The sequence below is a fragment of the Mobula hypostoma genome, chromosome 10, assembly GCF_963921235.1.
Source record: "Mobula hypostoma chromosome 10, sMobHyp1.1, whole genome shotgun sequence".
NCBI classification, from domain to species: Eukaryota; Metazoa; Chordata; class Chondrichthyes; order Myliobatiformes; family Myliobatidae; genus Mobula; species Mobula hypostoma.
Window position 1 is genome coordinate 49,876,132 of NC_086106.1, and position 19,468 is coordinate 49,895,599.

Below are 19,468 nucleotides of genomic sequence, written 5' to 3' on the forward strand. Positions count from 1 at the left end.
GTAGAGCATAGAAATAAGAAATTTAAATAAGAATCACTGACAACAATTGAGTGGTGAGATAAAAGGGCAATATTGTGAAAGAAATAGCTCATTGAATGATTGGCTATTAAAAGTGTTCTGATGGTACGGTGCCTTGTAGAAATATTCAGCCCCCAAACCTTTGTTCATGTAAATAAATATTACAACCAAGGATTTTGATCAATTCAACTGAGAATTTTTATTTGTGAATCACTTGCTCCTTTTTTTCCACAGTAGAGCTCCAAAAAACATGGAAAATTGTAAAGCATGAAAAACTGAAAATTCAAAACCTGAAATAACAGTAGTTCAAAAGTGTTCACATCCCTTTAGTCAGTACTTAGTTGAACCACCTCTTGCAGCTATTGCATCCAGTGGTCCTTTTGGATAAGTATCTACTGGCTTTGCACAACGTGATGGAGTAGTATTTGCCCATTCCTCCTTGCAAGGTTGCTCAAGCTGTGCCAGGTTAGTTGGGGAGCAACGGTGGACAGCAACCTTGAGGTCTTGCCTGATATGTTTGATCAGGTTAAGGTCAGGACTCTGACTGGGCCACTCAAGGACATCAATTTTCTTCATTTGAAACCATAACTGCTGTGGCAGTGTGCTTTGAGTCGTTGTCCTGCTGAAAGACAAACTTCCTCCCAGATTAAGCTTTCTGGCAGAGGCTAGCAGGTTTTTACCCAGGATCTCTCTGAATTTAGCAGCATTCATCTTCCCATCAATCCTGACCAGATTTCCAGTCCCCGCTGCTGAAAAACATCACCATAGCATGATTCTACCTCTGTACCACTTTGCGTTGAGGCCATAAAGTTGCACTTTAGTCTTATTTGACCACAAGACCTTGTTCCACATCTTTACAGTTTTTTCTAAATGACGCTTTGCAAAGTCTTGATGAAGAAGGATATGCTTTTTATTTAGCCTGGGCTGCAGCTTTTCCATTCTTTCATAAATACCCTTTCAGTCCAAGGCCTTCTTAGAGATTGTGGAGCCATGAACTTTATATCCAGCTGGAACCATTGACTTCTGCAGCTCATTCAGACTGCTGAGGAAACATTGCCTTTCATGAACATCGGGTCTGCAAGCTGCCAATCCAGAGTTAGAAGCAGTAATATGGGATTGCTTCATCAGTATCCTGACAATGAAGCAATTTGTATCAATGGGATAAAAATGAAAAATGTTTTTTTACCTTTCAGCATTATAGAAAAGAAATTTTTCCTATGTTTGCATCTGAACAGGAGGAGAACCAATATCTTTTCCAGGAGGTTTGCTAATGCTACTCAGGAGGGTTTAAATGAGTGGCAGGCAGGTGAGAACTAACAGAAGCAAGGCAACAGGTGGTAAGGGCTGAGGGCAAGCAAGTTGATATTACAGGTAAGACTGACAGGAAGGAAAGCAAGCGACAAGCTAACAGACATGGTAGGACTGATGGGCTGAACTGTGTTTATTTCACATTGGAAGCATCATGGGTAAGGAGGTGAACTTAAAGTTTGGATCAGTACATGGATGTTGCTGTTATTACGAGACCTAGCTGCATGAGAGACAGGACTGGTAGCTCAGCATTCCTGGGTTTCATTGTTTTGGGCATTAAAGAGAGAGAGTAAAAGAAGTGGTTGATTGATAAGAGACAATGTCACAGCAACACTCAGAGAGGACATACTAGAAGGCTTATCCATTGACACAATTGGGTGGAGCTCAATAATAAGAAAGCTGCAATTGCACTGATGGGAATATGTTATGGGCTCCCCTATAGCCAGTGAGAGGTGGAGGAACAGATATGTAAACAGATTATGAAAAAGTGCGGAAACAATGGGGTTGCTTAAGTGGGGGACTTTAACTTCTCCTGTATTGATTGATTGTATTTATCCCTTAATACAAAAGCTCAGCTGGAGCAAGATTTCTTCAGTGCACCCAAGAGGAGTTCTTGAAACAGTATGTGAAGAGTCCAATTAGAGGAAAGTTTTGGGAAAAGCGCTAAGCTAGGTGTCTGACTTAAGAGTGAGTGAATGTTTAAGGAATAGAGACCACAATCCATATTGTTTGAAGATAGTTATGAATTAGGATAAAATTGTAGGAAAGGTAGGAAAAATTACAACAGGATAAGACAGAAGCTAAGGAGCTTTGATTGGATGCAGGTGCTACCAGACAAGTCCATATCTGATGTCAGAGCTGTTTTAAAAAAGCTGATCACAGTTTAGGATGGGCATATTCTGGTAGGCAGTAAGAACAAAGATGTTAAGGCTGGGACTTGTAAAGTTCGTGATATATATCAGATATTTGGATGACTCAACAGTCCTGAATTTAATCAAGATATAAAAAGAAGCATACATAAAGTTTAGGAATCTAAAGTCAGACTGGGCCCTGCTAGAATATAAGGATAGCATGGAAGTACTCAAGCAGGAGATAAAGAAGGCCAAAGGAGCCATGAATATGTCTTCAACAAGCAGGATTGAGGAAAATATCAAGGCAAGTTAAATTACATTCAGAATAAAGAGGATAACTAAAAATAAGTTCACTCAAGGGTAAATGAAGGAGTATTTGTGTTTGTAGCCAAAACAAGTGAGTATTTTATGTCGGTATTTGCTGAGGAGAATAGTGCTAATGCGCTGGGGCATTTTGAGATTATGGAGGACCTAATGCTCAGTCTTTTGAAAAACATTAAGGTGAATAAGTCCTCAGAGCCCAATGGTATATCTTCCAAAATATTGAAAGAAGCAGGTGAGGAGATTGCTGGGCTTTGACAAGAATATTTTTGGCCTCACTAGCAACAGGTGATGTCCCAGAAGACTGGAAAGTAACAAATGTTGTGCTTTTGTTCAAGAGGGAAATAAGGACAATCCAGGAAATGGTCAGCCAGTGGGAAGGAAGCTATGGGAGAGGGAGCTTAGGGATTGGAGTTAGACACATTTGGAAACCCGTGGCCTGTTTAGGGACAATCAACTTGGTTTAGTATGGAGCAGGTTATGCTGTACAAACAATTGAGGAGGTGCCAAATGTGCATCATGACAGCAAGGCAGTGGCCATTATCTATTAGTAAGGCATTTGATAAAGTCCCTAATGGTAAGTTGATTCAGATACATGCAATTCCAATGGAATTGCAAGTTTGGATTTGTAACTGTTTGCCCATCGAAGACAGTGAGTAGAAATGGAAGTCTGTTGTTCTGGCTGCAGGCTCATGACCAATGATATTCTGCAATGACCTCTGTTTGTGATGACATATCAATGATTTGGATGAAAATGTAAATGGGTGGATTAGCAAGTTTGCAGATGACACCAAGATTGCTGGAGCTGCAGACGGTGTAAAAGATTATCAAAGAATACAGCTGGATATAGATTAGTTACAGACACGGCAGGGAAGTAGCAGATGGAGTTTAATCCAGGCAGGAGTGAGGTTGCACTTTGGGTGGTCAAATACAAGGAGAAAGTATACTGTTAATGACTGGTTGACCCCTTAGTAGCACTGAGGCACAGAGTGGCATTGGGATCCATTTTTTTCAACTCCCCATTCCCATTCTGACATGTCTGTCCGCGGTCTATACTGCCGTGACGAGGCCAAACTCAGGTTGGTGGAGCAGCACCTCACATTCCATCTGGATGGTCTCGAACCAGATGGCATGAACATCAATTCCTCTAGCTTCTGATAATTTCTCCAGTATGGTTACTCTCTCACCCCTTCTATTCTCTTCACTTACCCATCTTCCTCCTTCAGGTTCCAGGGATTAATTCCCAGGATGGCGGGCTGTCATATGTCGAAAGATTGGAGCGACTGGGCTTGTATACTCTGGAATTTAGAAGGCTGAGAGGGGATCTTATTGAAACATATAAGATTATTAAGGGATTGAACACACTGGAGGCAGGAAGCATGTTCCCGCTGATGGGTGAGTTTAGAACCAGAGGCCACAGTTTAAGAATAAGGGGTAAGCCATTTAGAACGGAGTTGAGGAAACTTTTTCACCCAGAGAGTGGTGGATGTATGGAATGCTCTGCCCCAGAAGGCTGTGGAGGCCAAGTCTCTGGATGCTTTCAAGAAAGAGATGGATAGAGCTCTTAAAGATAGCGGAATCAAAGGTTATGGGAATAAGGCAGGAACTGGATACTGATTGTGGATGATCAGCCATGATCACAGTGAATGGTGGTGCTGGCTCGAAGGGCCAAATGGCCTACTCCTGCACCTATTGTCTATTGTTCCCATCCTCCTTCCCTTTCTTCTATGGCCCATTATCCTCTCCTATCGGATTCCTTCTCTGTCAGTTCTATACCTCCTCCACCTATCATTCCCCAGCTTAGAAATGTCAGGTAGAAACCAGGGGACATGTTTTTAAGTTTAGCATAGAGAAGTTTAAATATCACTTGAATGGTAAGTTATTTTACTCAGTGAATGATAGGTGCCTGGAATGGGTTACAAGGGGTAGCTGTGGAATCAGGCAATTCAGTGGAAGTTTTTAGATAAACACATGAATATGAAGGGAATAGAGGGATATAGATGACACACAGGAAGAGGATATTTAGCCAAAATTGGCACAGCATTGTGAGCTGAGTGGTCTGTCCAGTACTGTACTGTTCGAGGTTTCTATGTCTACATTTGAACCTCTGCTGCCCAAGTGCCCAACTCCCATGAGGCATGGTAAGACTAAAATTGAAGTGATAATATATTGTGCAGTCTAGGGACACCAAGTGGTGACGTGCACATCTCTCGGAACGTTGAAGGGAGATATTCCAATATATCTCATGGCTTAGACCACTCCCATTATTCCTCATGCCTGATTGGATAGAATTTTACTAGATCATCTGGCTATCCATTTGAAAGGAGCATACTGCAAAGTTGCTAGATAAACATTGTAAGTAATTTACTGCATAAGGTTAGAACGCAAGTGTATTGTGTTGTCATAATTCATAACACAATGAATGTAACTGAAAGTCTCAACCCAGGTTTAAAGGATAGACTCTTGAGAGAGAGTATTATCTTGGAATATTGTACCTCAGCCAATTTTTGCTTCATGATTTTGGAGCTGATAATGTTCTGGTTTGAACATACCATTCTAGTAATCAATATCTACCTATCAATTTCAAAATATTCACCACTAAACATTTCTTTAGAAGAACAAAAGAATGTAATCAACAAAAGACCTTTCAGATGAAAGTTCCCCTATCAAAGAATTTTACGTTTAAATAGATGAAGTCTATGCAATTTTAGTGGAACTAAAATTTTAGTTCAATTTTATTAATTAAACTAACGGATAATGCAGTTCAGAAATGTTTAACTGGTGTTCTATACTACTGAATAAAAATAATACGAACAGAAGCTTTATCATTTGAAACTGGATTTATCAGTGGAAACATTCAACTACAATAAACCACATTATGCAGCTTTTTATTGAGGCTTTCACAAGAGGTTGACATTGCGTGGGCTTGTTTGCATTTTCTCACCTATGTGAAAGATAAGTTTATATTTATACCAGAACCTGTGATATGGTTACTCCCACTCCACCTTCTTCCTCCCCTACCGTGAACAAAATCTCCCAACACGAAGTGGGTGAAGCTGTTTATAGGTGCTGAACAGGCTAATAATTTGGCGACATTTGGGAAAAAAGACCAGTGCTGGTTTTTAATCACCCAAGGCACTTTCAAAGGGCACAATTACACAATCCAATAGAAAAGTTACAAATAGTAATGTCTTAATTCTCTCTACCAAAAATCTTCCCAAAGTATATAATATTTTTCTATTTTATAATGATCTCCATTTTTCATAACACCACCTACTCACACCAATTCTTTTATACCCCACAGCACCTTCATTTATCCCCCACATTCTAGACTGAGCTGGTGCCCTTGATATTTCCAGGGACTTCTCAGTCTGAGCCCTGCCACCACATGCACTGAAACTTCCCGGCAGACCCTAGATTTCCAAAAGAGGATGCCACCCACCAACATAGAAATTTAGCTCCCAACAGCATGACAGTATTCCGATTGGTAGGTGAAGGACTGTCATTTCGGCAAAGTGCTTCACCAACTAGATCAACACCTGGTTTTGCACAGGTTAGGTCATCTGGTCCCTCAATGAAAAGCCGATTATCAGTAGATAGAATCGCAGTGCTGAATTAACAATATTACAAAGCAGCATGGAGATAATCACTGTAGTTCATCGAGGCAACCATTGAAGAGGTGAACAAAAATTATTGAAAATATTGACAGTTCTTCCTTAGTTCTCCTTGGAATGCTTGTCTTTAATTTGAGAAGTAGTCACAATCTCAATGGTATAACAAGTCCAGAAAGAGATTACTTGGTTGAATGGAAAGGCCTACGAAATTTAAATTATGACTGTGTGTACAGTACCCTTTGTCATTGTTGCTCATTTCCCAGGACTTGGTAAGGCTCCTGAAGGATACTGCTGGCAGTTTCAGCATTTATTGTCCATCCCTAATTGCCTAGCACTGAGGATAGTTAAGTACATTGTTAGGCCTGGAGTGTCACATAGGCAGGACTTAGTAAGGCTGGCACACACTTCCTTCTTTGAAGACTATTAATGACCCAGGTGAGAATTTTTTTACAACATTCTGGTTGTTTCATACTTACCATTAATGAGATGAGGAGATGAGCTTTAATTCCAGATATATTTAATGGCATGAATTTATGTTCCCCCAACTGCCGCTCTGAATCAATGTAACAGAGCTCTGGCTTTGGTGTTGTAACTTAACTGCTCTGCTGACAATTCATCACTATACTGCAGTTCTATCCCCTCAAACATCCAGAAATCCAGCTCCAGGATATTGTCCCGTTCCTATAAACAAGCAGTTCAGGGTCTGAGAAATAATGAAATAATTACCTCCATTTTCTTTTACAATTCTGTTTGGGACTTAGAGACACAGAGTCATATTGTAACACAGCATAGAAACAGGTTCATTTAGCCCAACTTCTCCATGTTGACCAAACTGTCAACCTAAGTTCATCCCATTTGCCAGGGTTTGGTTTACATCCATCTCAACATTTCCCATCCGTGTACTTATCCATTTGTTTTTGAGATATTGTAACTATTTCCCCTTTAATCATTTCCTCTGGCAGATCATTCCATATCTATCACACTCTGAGTGAAGAAGTTACCCCTCAGATCCTTTTCATCTCCCAGCATTTCTAAGAATAAGTTCAAAGTTCAAAATAAAATTCATTATCAGAGTACATACATGTCACCGCATACAACCCTGAGATTCTTTTTCTGTGGGCAGACTTTACAAATTTATAGATCAACAACTACAAACAAGATCAATGAACAGCAAACTGTGCAAATGCAAATATAAATAAATAGCAACAAATAAAAAGAGCATGAAATAACAAGATAAAGAGTCCTTAAAGTGAGACCATCAGTTGTGGATACACCAGAAGTAAATGAGTGTAGTTATCTCCTTTGGTTCAAGAGCCTGATGATTGAGGGGTAGTAACTGTTCTAGAATTTGGTGTTGCAAGTCCTGAGGTACCTGTATGTTCTACCTGATGACAACTGCAAGAAAACCTGGGTGGTGAGGATCTTCGATGATGGATGCTGTTTTTCTACGGCAACATTTCATGTAGATGTGCTCAATGGTTGGCGGGGGGGGGGGGTTTACCCATGATGTACTGGGCCAGATTCACTACCTTTTGTAGGATTTTCCACTCAAAGGCATTGGTGTTCCCATACCAGGCCGAAATGCAACCAGTCAGCACACTTTCCACCACACACCTATAGATGTTTGCCAAGGTTTTTGATGCTATGCTAAGTCTCTGCATACTCCTGAGGAAGTAGAAGTGCTGTTGTGCTTTCTTGGCAGTTATATTTATATGATGGGTCCAGGACAGGTCCTCTGAGATAGTGACATTGAGGAATTTAAAGTTACTGACCTCCTCTGATCCTCCAATGACTACTGGCTCATGGACCTCTGATTTCCCTCCCCTGAATTCTACAATCAGTTCCCTAGTCTTATTGACATTGACTGAGAAGTTATTGTTATTACACCACTCAGCCAAATTTTCAATCTCCCTCCTGTACTGTCTGCTAATTCAATATTAAAGCTATACTCCATTTTCTTCAGTATGTTGTGTGTAAATAACTACTTTGGGTGAAAGAATGATCATTGGAAATAAATGTCATAAAATGGCAGATGCAGGAAATGTTAAATAAAAAACAGACAAAAATGGAAACACTCAGCAGGATAAGCAACATATATGGAAATAACAATTTGAAAATACTGTTGAAGCAGAATACATCTCAGATTCTTTATTTGTTTATTTTCATTCTATTGACCATCATTTTATGTCATGTCAGAAAGGAAAATGAAGAGAAGCCAGTTTTAATGAACAGACAGTCAGCCTGAGGCCCCTGCAGCAGAAGTTCCCCTGCTGCCTTACTTCATAGCAAACAACAGGAATTCTGCAGATGCTGGAAATTCAAGCAACATACATCAAAGTTGCTGGTGAACGCAGCAGGCCAAGCAGCATCTATAGGAAGAGGAATCCAAATTGAGAGGCTTGGAAACGAATCCTAAAGCCAACTGGAGTAAGTTGGCGACGGAGGCACGTTCCAAGAAAGGATACATGGCTGTGATAGCGAGGGTCTCGGCCTGAAACGTCGACTGCGCCTCTTCCTATAGATGCTGCTTGGCCTGCTGCGTTCACCAGCAACTTTGATGTATGTTACTTCATAGCAAGTTGGGATGTGTATTGTCCTTTTCTCTCACACTGGCTACTAGCCACCAACTCCAAATGTTTGCTCACAGACAGACTCAACCCCTTCACAAACAAGGGAAAGTCTGCCAGCTGCTGGAAATCTGAGCAACACACACAAAATGCTGGGGGAGCCCAGCAGACCAGGCAGTATCTATGGACAAGAGTACAGTCGGCGTTTTGGGCCAAGACCCTTTGGCAGGACCCAACCCCTTTTCTGTCCTGCAAGTTATGTGCACTCCTTGAACACATAAGATCCTTAGGAAGCACAACTGTTAGATTGTGGGTTATAAGCAAAGAAAAAAGTGGTTGGAGTCCCTTAGCACTATAGTGCAAGGGTTTTTATTAAGTGTATCAAAAATCAAACTTACAAAAGTTAGTGAAAATAGTGAAAATAAAACTGCCAATATTTACAAAAAGATATCTACCAGAAAATGCATTAACAGCTCCGTACTTTTTCCAGTGTTGCTCAAATCCCAAAAGAATGAATAAATGAAAAAAGAACACACTCACAATCTCCCAACCAATGGACCAATGAATTTCTAGGCAATTACCATAAGGCATTGGAGCAGAATTAGGCCATTCAACCCAGCAAGTCTGATCTGCTATTTTGTCATGGCTGACCAATTTCCCTCTAGCCCCATTCTCCTGCCTTCTCCCTGTAACCTTTCACATCCTGACTTATCAAGAATCTATCAACATCCACCTTAAATGCACTCAATGACCTGGCCTGAGCAGCCACCTGTGGCAATGATTCCACAGAGTCACCAACCTCTGGCCAAAGAAATTCCTCTTTATATCCTTTCTAAATGGATTTCCCTCTACTCTGAGTTTATGCGCACTGGTCCTACACTCCCTCACTATGGGAAACATCTTCTCCACATCCACTCTATCTAGGTCTTTCAATATTTGACAGGCTTCAATGAGATGCCTACCACCTCATTCTTCTAAATTCCGGCGAGTTCAGACCCACAGCCGTCAAACGCTCCTCAAATGACAAACCCGGAATCATTTTTGTGAACCTCCTTTGAACCCTGTCCAATGTCAACACACCCTTTCTTAGATAAAGGGCCCAAAATTGCTCACAATAGTCCAAGAAAGGCTTCACCAGTGCCTTATAAAGCCTCAACATTACACGTTGTTTTGATATTCAAGTCCTCTTGAAATGAATGCTAACATGGCATTTGCCTTCCTCAGCATCGACTCAACCTGCAAGTTAACCTTCAGTGAATCCTGCACAATGACTCCCTGTACTTTTGCATTTCATTTTTGAATTTTCTCCATGTTTAAAAAATAGTCTATGCTTTTGTTTCTTCTACTAAAGTGCGTGACCATGCACTTCCCATCACTGTATTCCATCTGCCACTTCTTTGCCCATTCTCCTCATTTGTCTACGTCCTTCTGCAGTCTCCCTTCTTCCACAACACTACCTGGCCCTCCACCTATCTTTGTATCATCCACAAAACTTGGCCACAAAACCATCAACTCTGACAAATCATCGGCATACAATGTGAAAAGAACTGGCCCCAACACCAACCCCTGGGGCACACCACTAGCCAATCAGAAAAGGTTCCCTTTATTCCCATTCTTTGCCTCTTGCCAATCAGCCAGAGCTCTATCCATGCTAGTGTCTTTCCTGTAATACCATGGGTTCAAAACTTGTTAAACAGCCTCATGTGTGGCACCTTGTAAAGGCCTTTTGAAAATCCACGTACACATCAACCGATTCTCCTTTATCTATCCTGCTTGTTATTTCTTCAAAGAATTCCAACAGATTTGTCAAACAAGATTTTCCCTTGAGAAAACCAGGCTGACTTTGGCCCATTTTATCATGTGGCTCCAAGTATACTGAAACCACATCCTTAGTAATCGACTCCAACATCTTCCCAACCACAGAGGGCAGGCTAACTCGCCCATAATTTCTGTTCTTCTGCCCCCCACCCCGCTTTCTCAAAGGGTGGGGTGCATCTGCAATTTCCCAGTCCTCTGGAACCATGCCACGATCAATTGATTCTTAAAAGATTATTACTACTGCCTCCACAATCTCTTCAGCTACCTCTTTCAGAACCCTCGGGTGTGGTCCATCTGGTGAAGTTGATGTATCTACCATCAGATTTCTTAGCTTCCCAAGCACCTTCTCCCTAGTACGTCCAAACAAATGCTCCAGATTTTGGGTTTTCACCTAAATACTTATTTCTAGATGCTGCTTCACTTTTTACAGAAAAATAGCTAATGGCATAAAAGTGAAAATATAATTCTGCCTAGACAACAAGGTAAGTTGAGTTAAGTTATGAATGTCCATTAAATAACTGGAATGACTTCATATGGGCCAAAAGCTGGGAATACTGCCCGATCCTGAATAGATAAATATCTGCACAAGATGCAAGTAGAGTCACAAAATCAGCCTTTCAGTCTTTCAATGTGCTACCTCAAGCAGTGTTAACTCTTAACTATGGAAAAATCTTGGTAGTGAAGATAGAAGGAATCCTCTATGATCGTGGACATCTTCTTTCAAAACTTCAGTCATACAAAGTTTGGTCTAACGTCAAACAGACCAAAGTGTTACATCTTGCATGGCATGTTATTAGAATCAAGATAACACACATGGAGAAACCAAGGATCGTAGTTTGCTTCTCAGTACACTGGCATCCTCCAAATGCAAACACACTCTTCACTACAGAAATCTATCTGAATTAATTACAGTAACTAAAAGTACAAACGTTTGTATAAGCAGAAAATTTTGGAAATACTTCCCAGGTCTGGCAGCACCTGCTGAGAGAGAAATAGAAGAGATCATGTTAAGGATCTTTCATAGGTTTCCTGAAATAATATCACAAATAACAACTTGAGCAAATAGTGGGGAGTCAATAGTTTCCATATAAAGGGCTAGATTTTTAATGAACCTTTCAGCCTAGGTAGTCAAAAGAGGAGGAACAGGAGTGAAAGTTCTGTCAGTAAAAAAAAGTTGATAGGTTGCAGAACAGTACAGCATAGCATGAGCTGTTCAGCCCATGATGGTGTGCTGACCAGTATAAAACTACTCCATGATCAATCAAACTCTATCCTACACTACCCATAAATCTCCATTTTCCTTACATCCAATGTGATCTCTAAGTGTCTCTTAAATGTCTCCATTGTATCAACCTTTACTACCACTCCGTGCAGCTGCATTCCAGGTACCTACCATTCCCTGTGTGAAAAGCTTTCAGTACCTCTAACATCCTTCTTCCCTACTCTACCAACTGGCTTGGCAACTTTGAGGGATCTATGAACTTGAACATCAAAATCCCTCTGCTCCTCCACACTGCTAAGGAACCTGCCAATCCTTCTATTCTACCTTCAAATTGAACTTCCAAAGTGTATCACATGACACTTTTCTAGTTTGAACTGCACCCGCTACTTCTCCACCCAAATCAGTACCTTGTCTATATCCCATTGTATCTTTGACAGCACTCTATAATATCTACAACAGCTCCAATGTTCATGCTATATTGAAACTTACTAACATATCAGAGTCATTTATAAAAGTCACAAAAAGTAGGGGAACCAAACCAGAACAGATCCCAGCAGAACAACAGTACTCACGGACTCCAGCTGAATAAGCTCCATCGACTAACACCATCAGTGTTCTGTGGGCAAGCCAGTTTCGAATCTATGCAGCCATGGATCCTCTTGCCTCTTGCCTCTTGCCTTTCTGGATGAGCCTACCATGGAGAACCTTGTCAAACGCCTTACTAAATTCCATATACACCTCATCCACTGCTCTATCTCAATCAATTTGCTTTGTTACTTCCTTGAAAAACACAATCCGGTTCAGAAGACAAAACCTGCCCCCTCAAAGCCATGCATTCTGTCCCTAATATGACCATGCTTCTCTGAGTGCTCATAAATCCTGTCCCTAAGAATCCTCTCTGTTTGCTTACCACTGACATAAGACTCACAAGTCTATAATTCCCATGGTTATCCTCTGACCTTTCTTGAACAATGAAACAATATTTGCCACCCTCTAATCACCATCAATATCCTAGAAATTTCTTCTCTCACTTCCCACCAGCAACCTCTTTGCTCATTGACTCCAGTGCAAAGTCCCAATCTGTGAGATTGCATCTCTCAAGGCTGTGCATTCCCCCCATTGCGGGCCTGAATGATGATTTGTTATAAGGTGTTTTTATTCCTCATTAGACTACTGGAGTGAAAGTGACCAAGAGGATGTTAATGATTCCCTAGCTGTGAAAGCAGAAGTCCCTTCAGTTGTGTGTGACACCTATCCCCGGACACCATCAGTAAGTATCAAAGCTGTCCTGCTCATTTGTATTTAAGATATAAGCATACAAACATCTCATACGCTCACATAATGTTCATCAGCACAGCATGGAAGTGCCTGTCTGATTCATGCACAAGACTTGGAGTGAGGCTAGAATCTCCAGATTTCTCACATTCATGAGAGTATCAACGAATCCAAAGTTGACATATTTGGAAAACTGAGTGATCAAACTTCAGTGTGGACAGTTGGAAAAGAAAGTACTGTGAAATGCAGTGACTGGAAGGGGACTGGATGCAGATTCAATATTAACTGGATTTTGGATACGTTCTGTAAAAGGAAATATATGGAAGGAAACTCTTTTCCAAGGGCTCGTACAGGTTCAAAGAGCCAAATGGCCTTTCGTGCTGTATAAAGCTGAGCTGCGCAGAACAAGAATGAAACCCTTTACTTATGTAGCAGTTTCACACAGAGTATAATTTCTTAAAAAGGGTTAAAGAAATAATTATCAAACGATATTAAAAAAGGAGGGAGAGAGAAACCGGGGAATTATAGACCGGTTAGCCTAACGTCGGTGGTGGGGAAACTGCTGGAGTCAGTTATCAAGGATGTGATAACAGCACATTTGGAAAGCGGAGAAATGATCGGACAAGGTCATCATGGATTTGTGAAAGGAAAATCATGTCTGACGAATCTCATAGAATTTTTTGAGGATGTAACTAGTAGAGTGGATAGGGGAGAACCAGTGGATGTGGTATATTTGGATTTTCAAAAGGCTTTTGACAAGGTCCCACACAGGAGAATAGTGTGCAAACTTAAAGCACACGGTATTGGGGGTAAGGTATTGGTGTGGGTGGAGAATTGGTTAGCAGACAGGAAGCAAAGAGTGGGAATAAACGGGACCTTTTCAGAATGGCAGGCGGTGACTAGTGGGGTACCGCAAGGCTCAGTGCTGGGACCACAGTTGTTTACAATATATATTAATGACTTGGATGAGGGAATTAAATGCAGCATCTCCAAGTTTGCGGATGACACGAAGCTGGGCGGCAGTGTTAGCTGTGAGGAGGATGCTAAGAGGATGCAGGGTGACTTGGATAGGTTGGGTGAGTGGGCAAACTCATGGCAGATGCAATTTAATGTGGATAAATGTGAAGTTATCCACTTTGGTGGCAAAAATAGGAAAACAGATTATTATCTGAATGGTGGCCGATTAGGAAAAGGGGAGGTGCAACGAGACCTGGGTTTCATTATACACCAGTCATTGAAAGTGGGCATGCAGGTACAGCAGGTGGTGAAAAAGGCGAATGGTATGCTGGCATTTATAGCGAGAGGATTCGAGTACAGGAGCAGGGAGGTACTACTGCAGTTGTACAAGGCCTTGGTGAGACCACACCTGGAGTATTGTGTGCAGTTTTGGTCCCCTAATCTGAGGAAAGACATCTTTGCCATAGAGGGAGTACAAAGAAGTTTCACCAGATTGATTCCTGGGATGGCAGGACTTTCATATGAAGAAAGACTGGATGAACTGGGCTTGTACTCGTTGGAATTTAGAAGATTGAGGGGGGATCTGATTGAAACGTATAAGATCCTAAAGGGATTGGACAGGCTAGATGCAGGAAGATTGTTCCCGATGTTGGGGAAGTCCAGAACGAGGGGTCACAGTTTGAGGATAGAGGGGAAGCCTTTTAGGACCGAGATTAGGAAAAACTTCTTCACATAGAGAGTGGTGAATCTGTGGAATTCTCTGCCACAGCAAACTGTTGAGGCCAGTTCATTGGCTATGTTTAAGAAGGAGTTAGATATGGCCCTTGTGGCTACGGGGGTCAGGGGGTACGGAGGGAAGGCTGGGGCGGGGTTCTGAGTTGGATGATCAGCCATGATCATAATAAATGGCGGTGCAGGCTCGAAGGGCCGAATGGCCTACTCCTGCACCTATTTTCTATGTTTCTATGTTTCTATGATATATTCAAGATATTTCAGGATGTATGACAAAAACTTGGTTAAGGACAAATGCAGTCGGGAGGAAAAAATCAGGGACTGCAGGAGTCTAGATCTAGACAAGTGCTGAAGTCGCATAGGGTGAAGAGGAAGAGAAGTTTGCAATGGAAGGATATGACAAATAGCAATTTACGGCTCATACTGTACCTACAGAACTATGCATACATTTATGCCGATAACCTATTCTTTCAGTACTGGCTAACTCTTCTGGTTACTCTCCACAGATGAATTCGTCAAGTCCCTTTCCTGAATCTAAGCACGGACGTCACTTCTCGAGTGAGTCAACGTACTCACACTCATCAGCTGAGGATTCGAGACACGATGCATCAGGAAGTACCCATTCATCTGGCTGCAGATCTTCATACAGAGAGCGACGGTCATGGCAGGATCTGATTGAAACTCCTTTAACCAGTTCGGGGCTGCACTTCTTGCAGACTATCCCTCTCGAAACAGAGTATGTAACTGGTAGAACAGGACTAATGTCACCCGAGAGGAGAAGACAGGCAACGTTGCCTGTTCAGAGACACCACAACCATGACGGTGATGGGCCTTTTCCATTGGTAGAGTGTGAGCTGGGACCAGGTTCTCACAATAGAGTTTGCAAACAGCGAAGCCAAAGTCTGCCCAGGAATAGAGAAGCAAGAATCAGAGGGCACATGCTGCCTCCTGGACTCGCTGAGGAAAGATCTGAAGATGATGAGATTCCAGGTATCAAGCAAAATGGTGCAAGTAGGCAAGGTTAGTATCAGCTACATTTCTGCACACCACACTGACAGAGTGACTGGAGAGTATTGTGTGACTGGGATTTACTTCATTGTGATATCACATTCCATGTTCTTTGTGTACCCCAAAATACTTCATAGCCAATCTGTCGCTGTCGTAGCAAAAAATAAACTGCTGGAAGAACTCAGCAGGTCAATCATCATCTATGGGGGCAAATGGTGGGCACTGTTTAGGGACGGACAATGTAGAGGGAAGGTAACCAGCAAATGGAAACAAGCGGGAGGGATGAAGTAGGGGATGGTAGGTGATAGGTGGAACCAGATAATGGAGGGATGATGGGCAGGTAGGTGCAGGAGGAAATAGAAAGGAGAACCGAGGAAAAAGGCAGGTGGGTAGATAGTGTGGGCAGGTGGAGCCAGGTGACAGGGGAAGATGATAGCGGGTGACAAAGAAAAGGAAGAGAGACATAAGGACACAAGAGGTTCTGCAGATGCTGGAAATCTTTAGCAAAACACACAAAATGCTGGAGGAACTCTGTACATCAGGCAGCATCTATGAAAGGGAATAAATGGTCAACATTTCAGGCATTGAAGGATCTCGGTCCAAAATATCAACTGTTTATTCCCCTCAGTTGATTCTGCTCGACTTGCTGAGCTCCTCCAGCATTTTGTGTGTGTTGCTCAAGGAATACATAAGTAGGGTTACATTAAACTGGAAAGTTCCCACCATTGGACTGAAGGCTGCCCAAGTGGAGTACAAAGTGCTGTTTCTCTTGTTTGTGTTTGATATCACCATGGCAATGGAAAAAGCCAAGGACGGACAGGTATGGGAATGAGAAAGGAGTTACGATGCTGCTAAAGCACAAAACCATTGCAGACAAGGTGCAGGTGCCTTACAAAAGCGTTGCCTAGTCTATGCTTGGTCTCATTGATGTATAGGAGTCTACATCACAAGCTCAAACTTCAATAGACAAGATTGGAGGAGGTGCGTATGAATCTCCACCTCAACTGGAATAGCTGTTCGGTACCTGGCTGGAGTTGAGGGAAGAGGCGTAAGGACTGATGTAACACTTCCAACTGTTACAGGGGAAAGTGTCAGGAACTGGGAAGGAGTTGGGAGGGATGACTAGACCAGGGAGTCATGGAAAGAGTGATTCCTGGGGAAACAGAAAGGCAGGAGAGTGCGGAAGATCTGCCAGATGGAAGAATCCTGTTGAATTTGCAGAACTGGTGAAGAGTAATTTGCTGGATGCAGTGCCTTGTGGGGAGAAAAGTGAGGAACTCTATTCTGTCCAGGGAAAGGGAAGTGAAAGTAAGAGCCCACATGTGGGAAATGGAGGAGAGGCGTGTGAGGGCTATCAGAAAAAGAGAGCCACATTTCCTAAAAAAAGGATGACATTTCAGAAATCCTGCAGTGAAAAGCCTCATTTTGAGAATAGATGAAGGCAGAGAAACTGAGAGAAGTTGATGCTGTCTTTACAGAAGGAACGGTGCAAGGTAGTGCAGAAGAGGTGGCTGTGGAGGTCCATAGGTTTATAGCAAATATCAATGACACATTGTCTACCGAAATGAATATAGATCCAGAAAAGGAGAAGCATTAAATAATAGAGAGGAATTTGACAGCAAGGTTACTTGACCCCTGAATTCTTCCAGCAGTTTATTTTTAAATTCCAGCATCTTCAATCTTGTGTGGTTTTGCCTTCACTGTTGCTTTGTCTGCAGCAAGGTCGAGCAAACCGCAGATGAATGAATGAGAAATGAATGGTTTTGGTATTCCTGGATTAGAATACTAGTAACTTCACTGTTTTTCCTCCTTTTATGGCATGGCCGGAAAGCAGCCAGCTATCCCCAAAGAATCCTCTCATCCAAGTGAGAGCATTGCAATGCTTCAGTACTGGGTGAAGATTTAGATGGAGACATAACATAAAGATTTTTACTTCTTATGTATGAGAAGGATGTAAGAAATAAAGTCAATTCAATTTAAAACCTAGATTATACTGTATGCTCGAATCTTGAGTAAAGAAATCGCTGTTTCCAATTGCTTATGGTAAGACATGTAGAAGTGGATGATGAAATGCAGCAACCACACTGTGTGTGTGTGTGTGTGTGTGTGTGTGTGTGTGTGTGTGTGTGTGTGTGTGCGCGCGCGCATGTGATCAGTCTAATAATTGGAGACAAATTTCCACCCGATGATTTGTTTTTGCCCTATGATCTTCTGACACAGAGAGCTCTACCTCTGAGCTAAAGACATCTAAAAACTTTAGGAAGGAAGTCACCCAGATTTCTTTTGCATTCTAAGATCCATTTTGTACTCCATAGTTTATCAAGTAGTTTTTAGTTCAGGTGCTGCAAGTATCATATTTCATGGGCACTTTAAATATCCAAATGAGCTGATTCTCACATTACTCATTTTTAAATTCCTTCATCAAAATTCTAGCATTGAACCTGAAGAATTTTTACGTTGGGTGAGGACAGAAAATGGGTCATGAGGCTTGAATAAGATTTTACCCTGGAAGAAACCCATGCAATCGAAATCTTTCAAAACTACACCATGTTGCTTAGATGTTAAGGCTCTGTCTCCTCCAAAGCAAATTGGATTGAGAATCCCTCCTCTCAGAGCTTCACTCCATTTGGTGGATAGAACTTCAACTTTGGACAGTGTTGCATTCACACCGTTATTGCAGTATTAGCGCACCATCATTATCTTTATGTGAGTATATCTGAAACTCAAAGGACAGCTGAATATCCTGACAGAAATGTCACAAAAGGTAACAAAGCTAAGTCTTTCAGGCATTGGAGCTTACATTCCCCAATCAAAGCATATTAATATCCTCAGAAACAGGAGTTCAATACAAAGAACTCTCACTCAAATGATTGATATCTCACTGTTTGGAGTCTTTGTAGAGTGTAGAGCTGGATAGAGGGTTTCAGTCAAGGATTGTGAGGTAGAGTTGTCAGGAAGTCATGAAGGAGACGGAAGTAGCAAATTGGAGAAGGTATTCAGTGGTAGGAGTTGTCTGGAGGAAGGTAAATGGCAGGTTTCCAGGAAACAGAAAAATTAGCAGCTAATTGAGGATGGTAAAGGTTTATTGACTAGTGATGAAGGCAGTAAACAGGATTTAAATAAAAGAAGCAAGGAAGACTCTAATGTATTGCTGAGTTTTGAATGTGAACCTGTTTCTTATATCAATCCAATTAGATTAACTAAGGATTTGAAAAAAAGCATTAGGAGCTATTGTGGGTGCAAGACCTTTAAAAGATGGGCTACTCTTGGTCCTTTGTAAAGATTGTGAGATAACTGACATCAAAGTTGCTGGTGAACGCAGCAGGCCAAGCAGCATCTGTAGGAAGAGGTGCAGTCGACGTTTCAGGCCGAGACCCTTCGTCAGGACTAACTGAAGGAAGAGTGAGTAAGGGATTTGAAAGTTGGAGGGGGAGGGGGAGATCCAAAATGGTAGGAGAAGACAGGAGGGGGAGGGATAGAGCCAAGAGCTGGACAGGTGATAGGCAAAAGGGGATACGAGAGGATCATGGGACAGGAGGTCCGGGAAGAAAGACAAGGGGGGGAGGGATCCCAGAGGATGGGCAAGAGGTATATTCAGAGGGACAGAGGGAGAAAAAGGAGAGTAAGAAAAAGAATGTGTGCATAAAAATAAGTAACTGATGCGGTACGAGGGGGAGGTGGGGCCTTAGCGGAAGTTAGAGAAGTCGATGTTCATGCCATCAGGTTGGAGGCTACCCAGACGGAATATAAGGTGTTGTTCCTCCAACCTGAGTGTGG

The 19,468-nt window shown here is 41.9% G+C and overlaps 1 protein-coding gene across 1 annotated transcript in view; it reads left to right on the forward strand.

Moving 5' to 3' along the window:
- Positions 1 to 19,468, forward strand: part of si:ch211-26b3.4 (connector enhancer of kinase suppressor of ras 2) — an 841,707-nt gene that overhangs the window by 795,387 nt on the left and 26,852 nt on the right. Inside the window, exons 20-21 of the mRNA XM_063060466.1 lie at positions 12,889 to 12,989; positions 15,190 to 15,703. Of these exons, the coding sequence (XP_062916536.1) occupies positions 12,889 to 12,989; positions 15,190 to 15,703 (615 nt within the window). The remainder of the gene's footprint in view (positions 1 to 12,888; positions 12,990 to 15,189; positions 15,704 to 19,468) is intronic.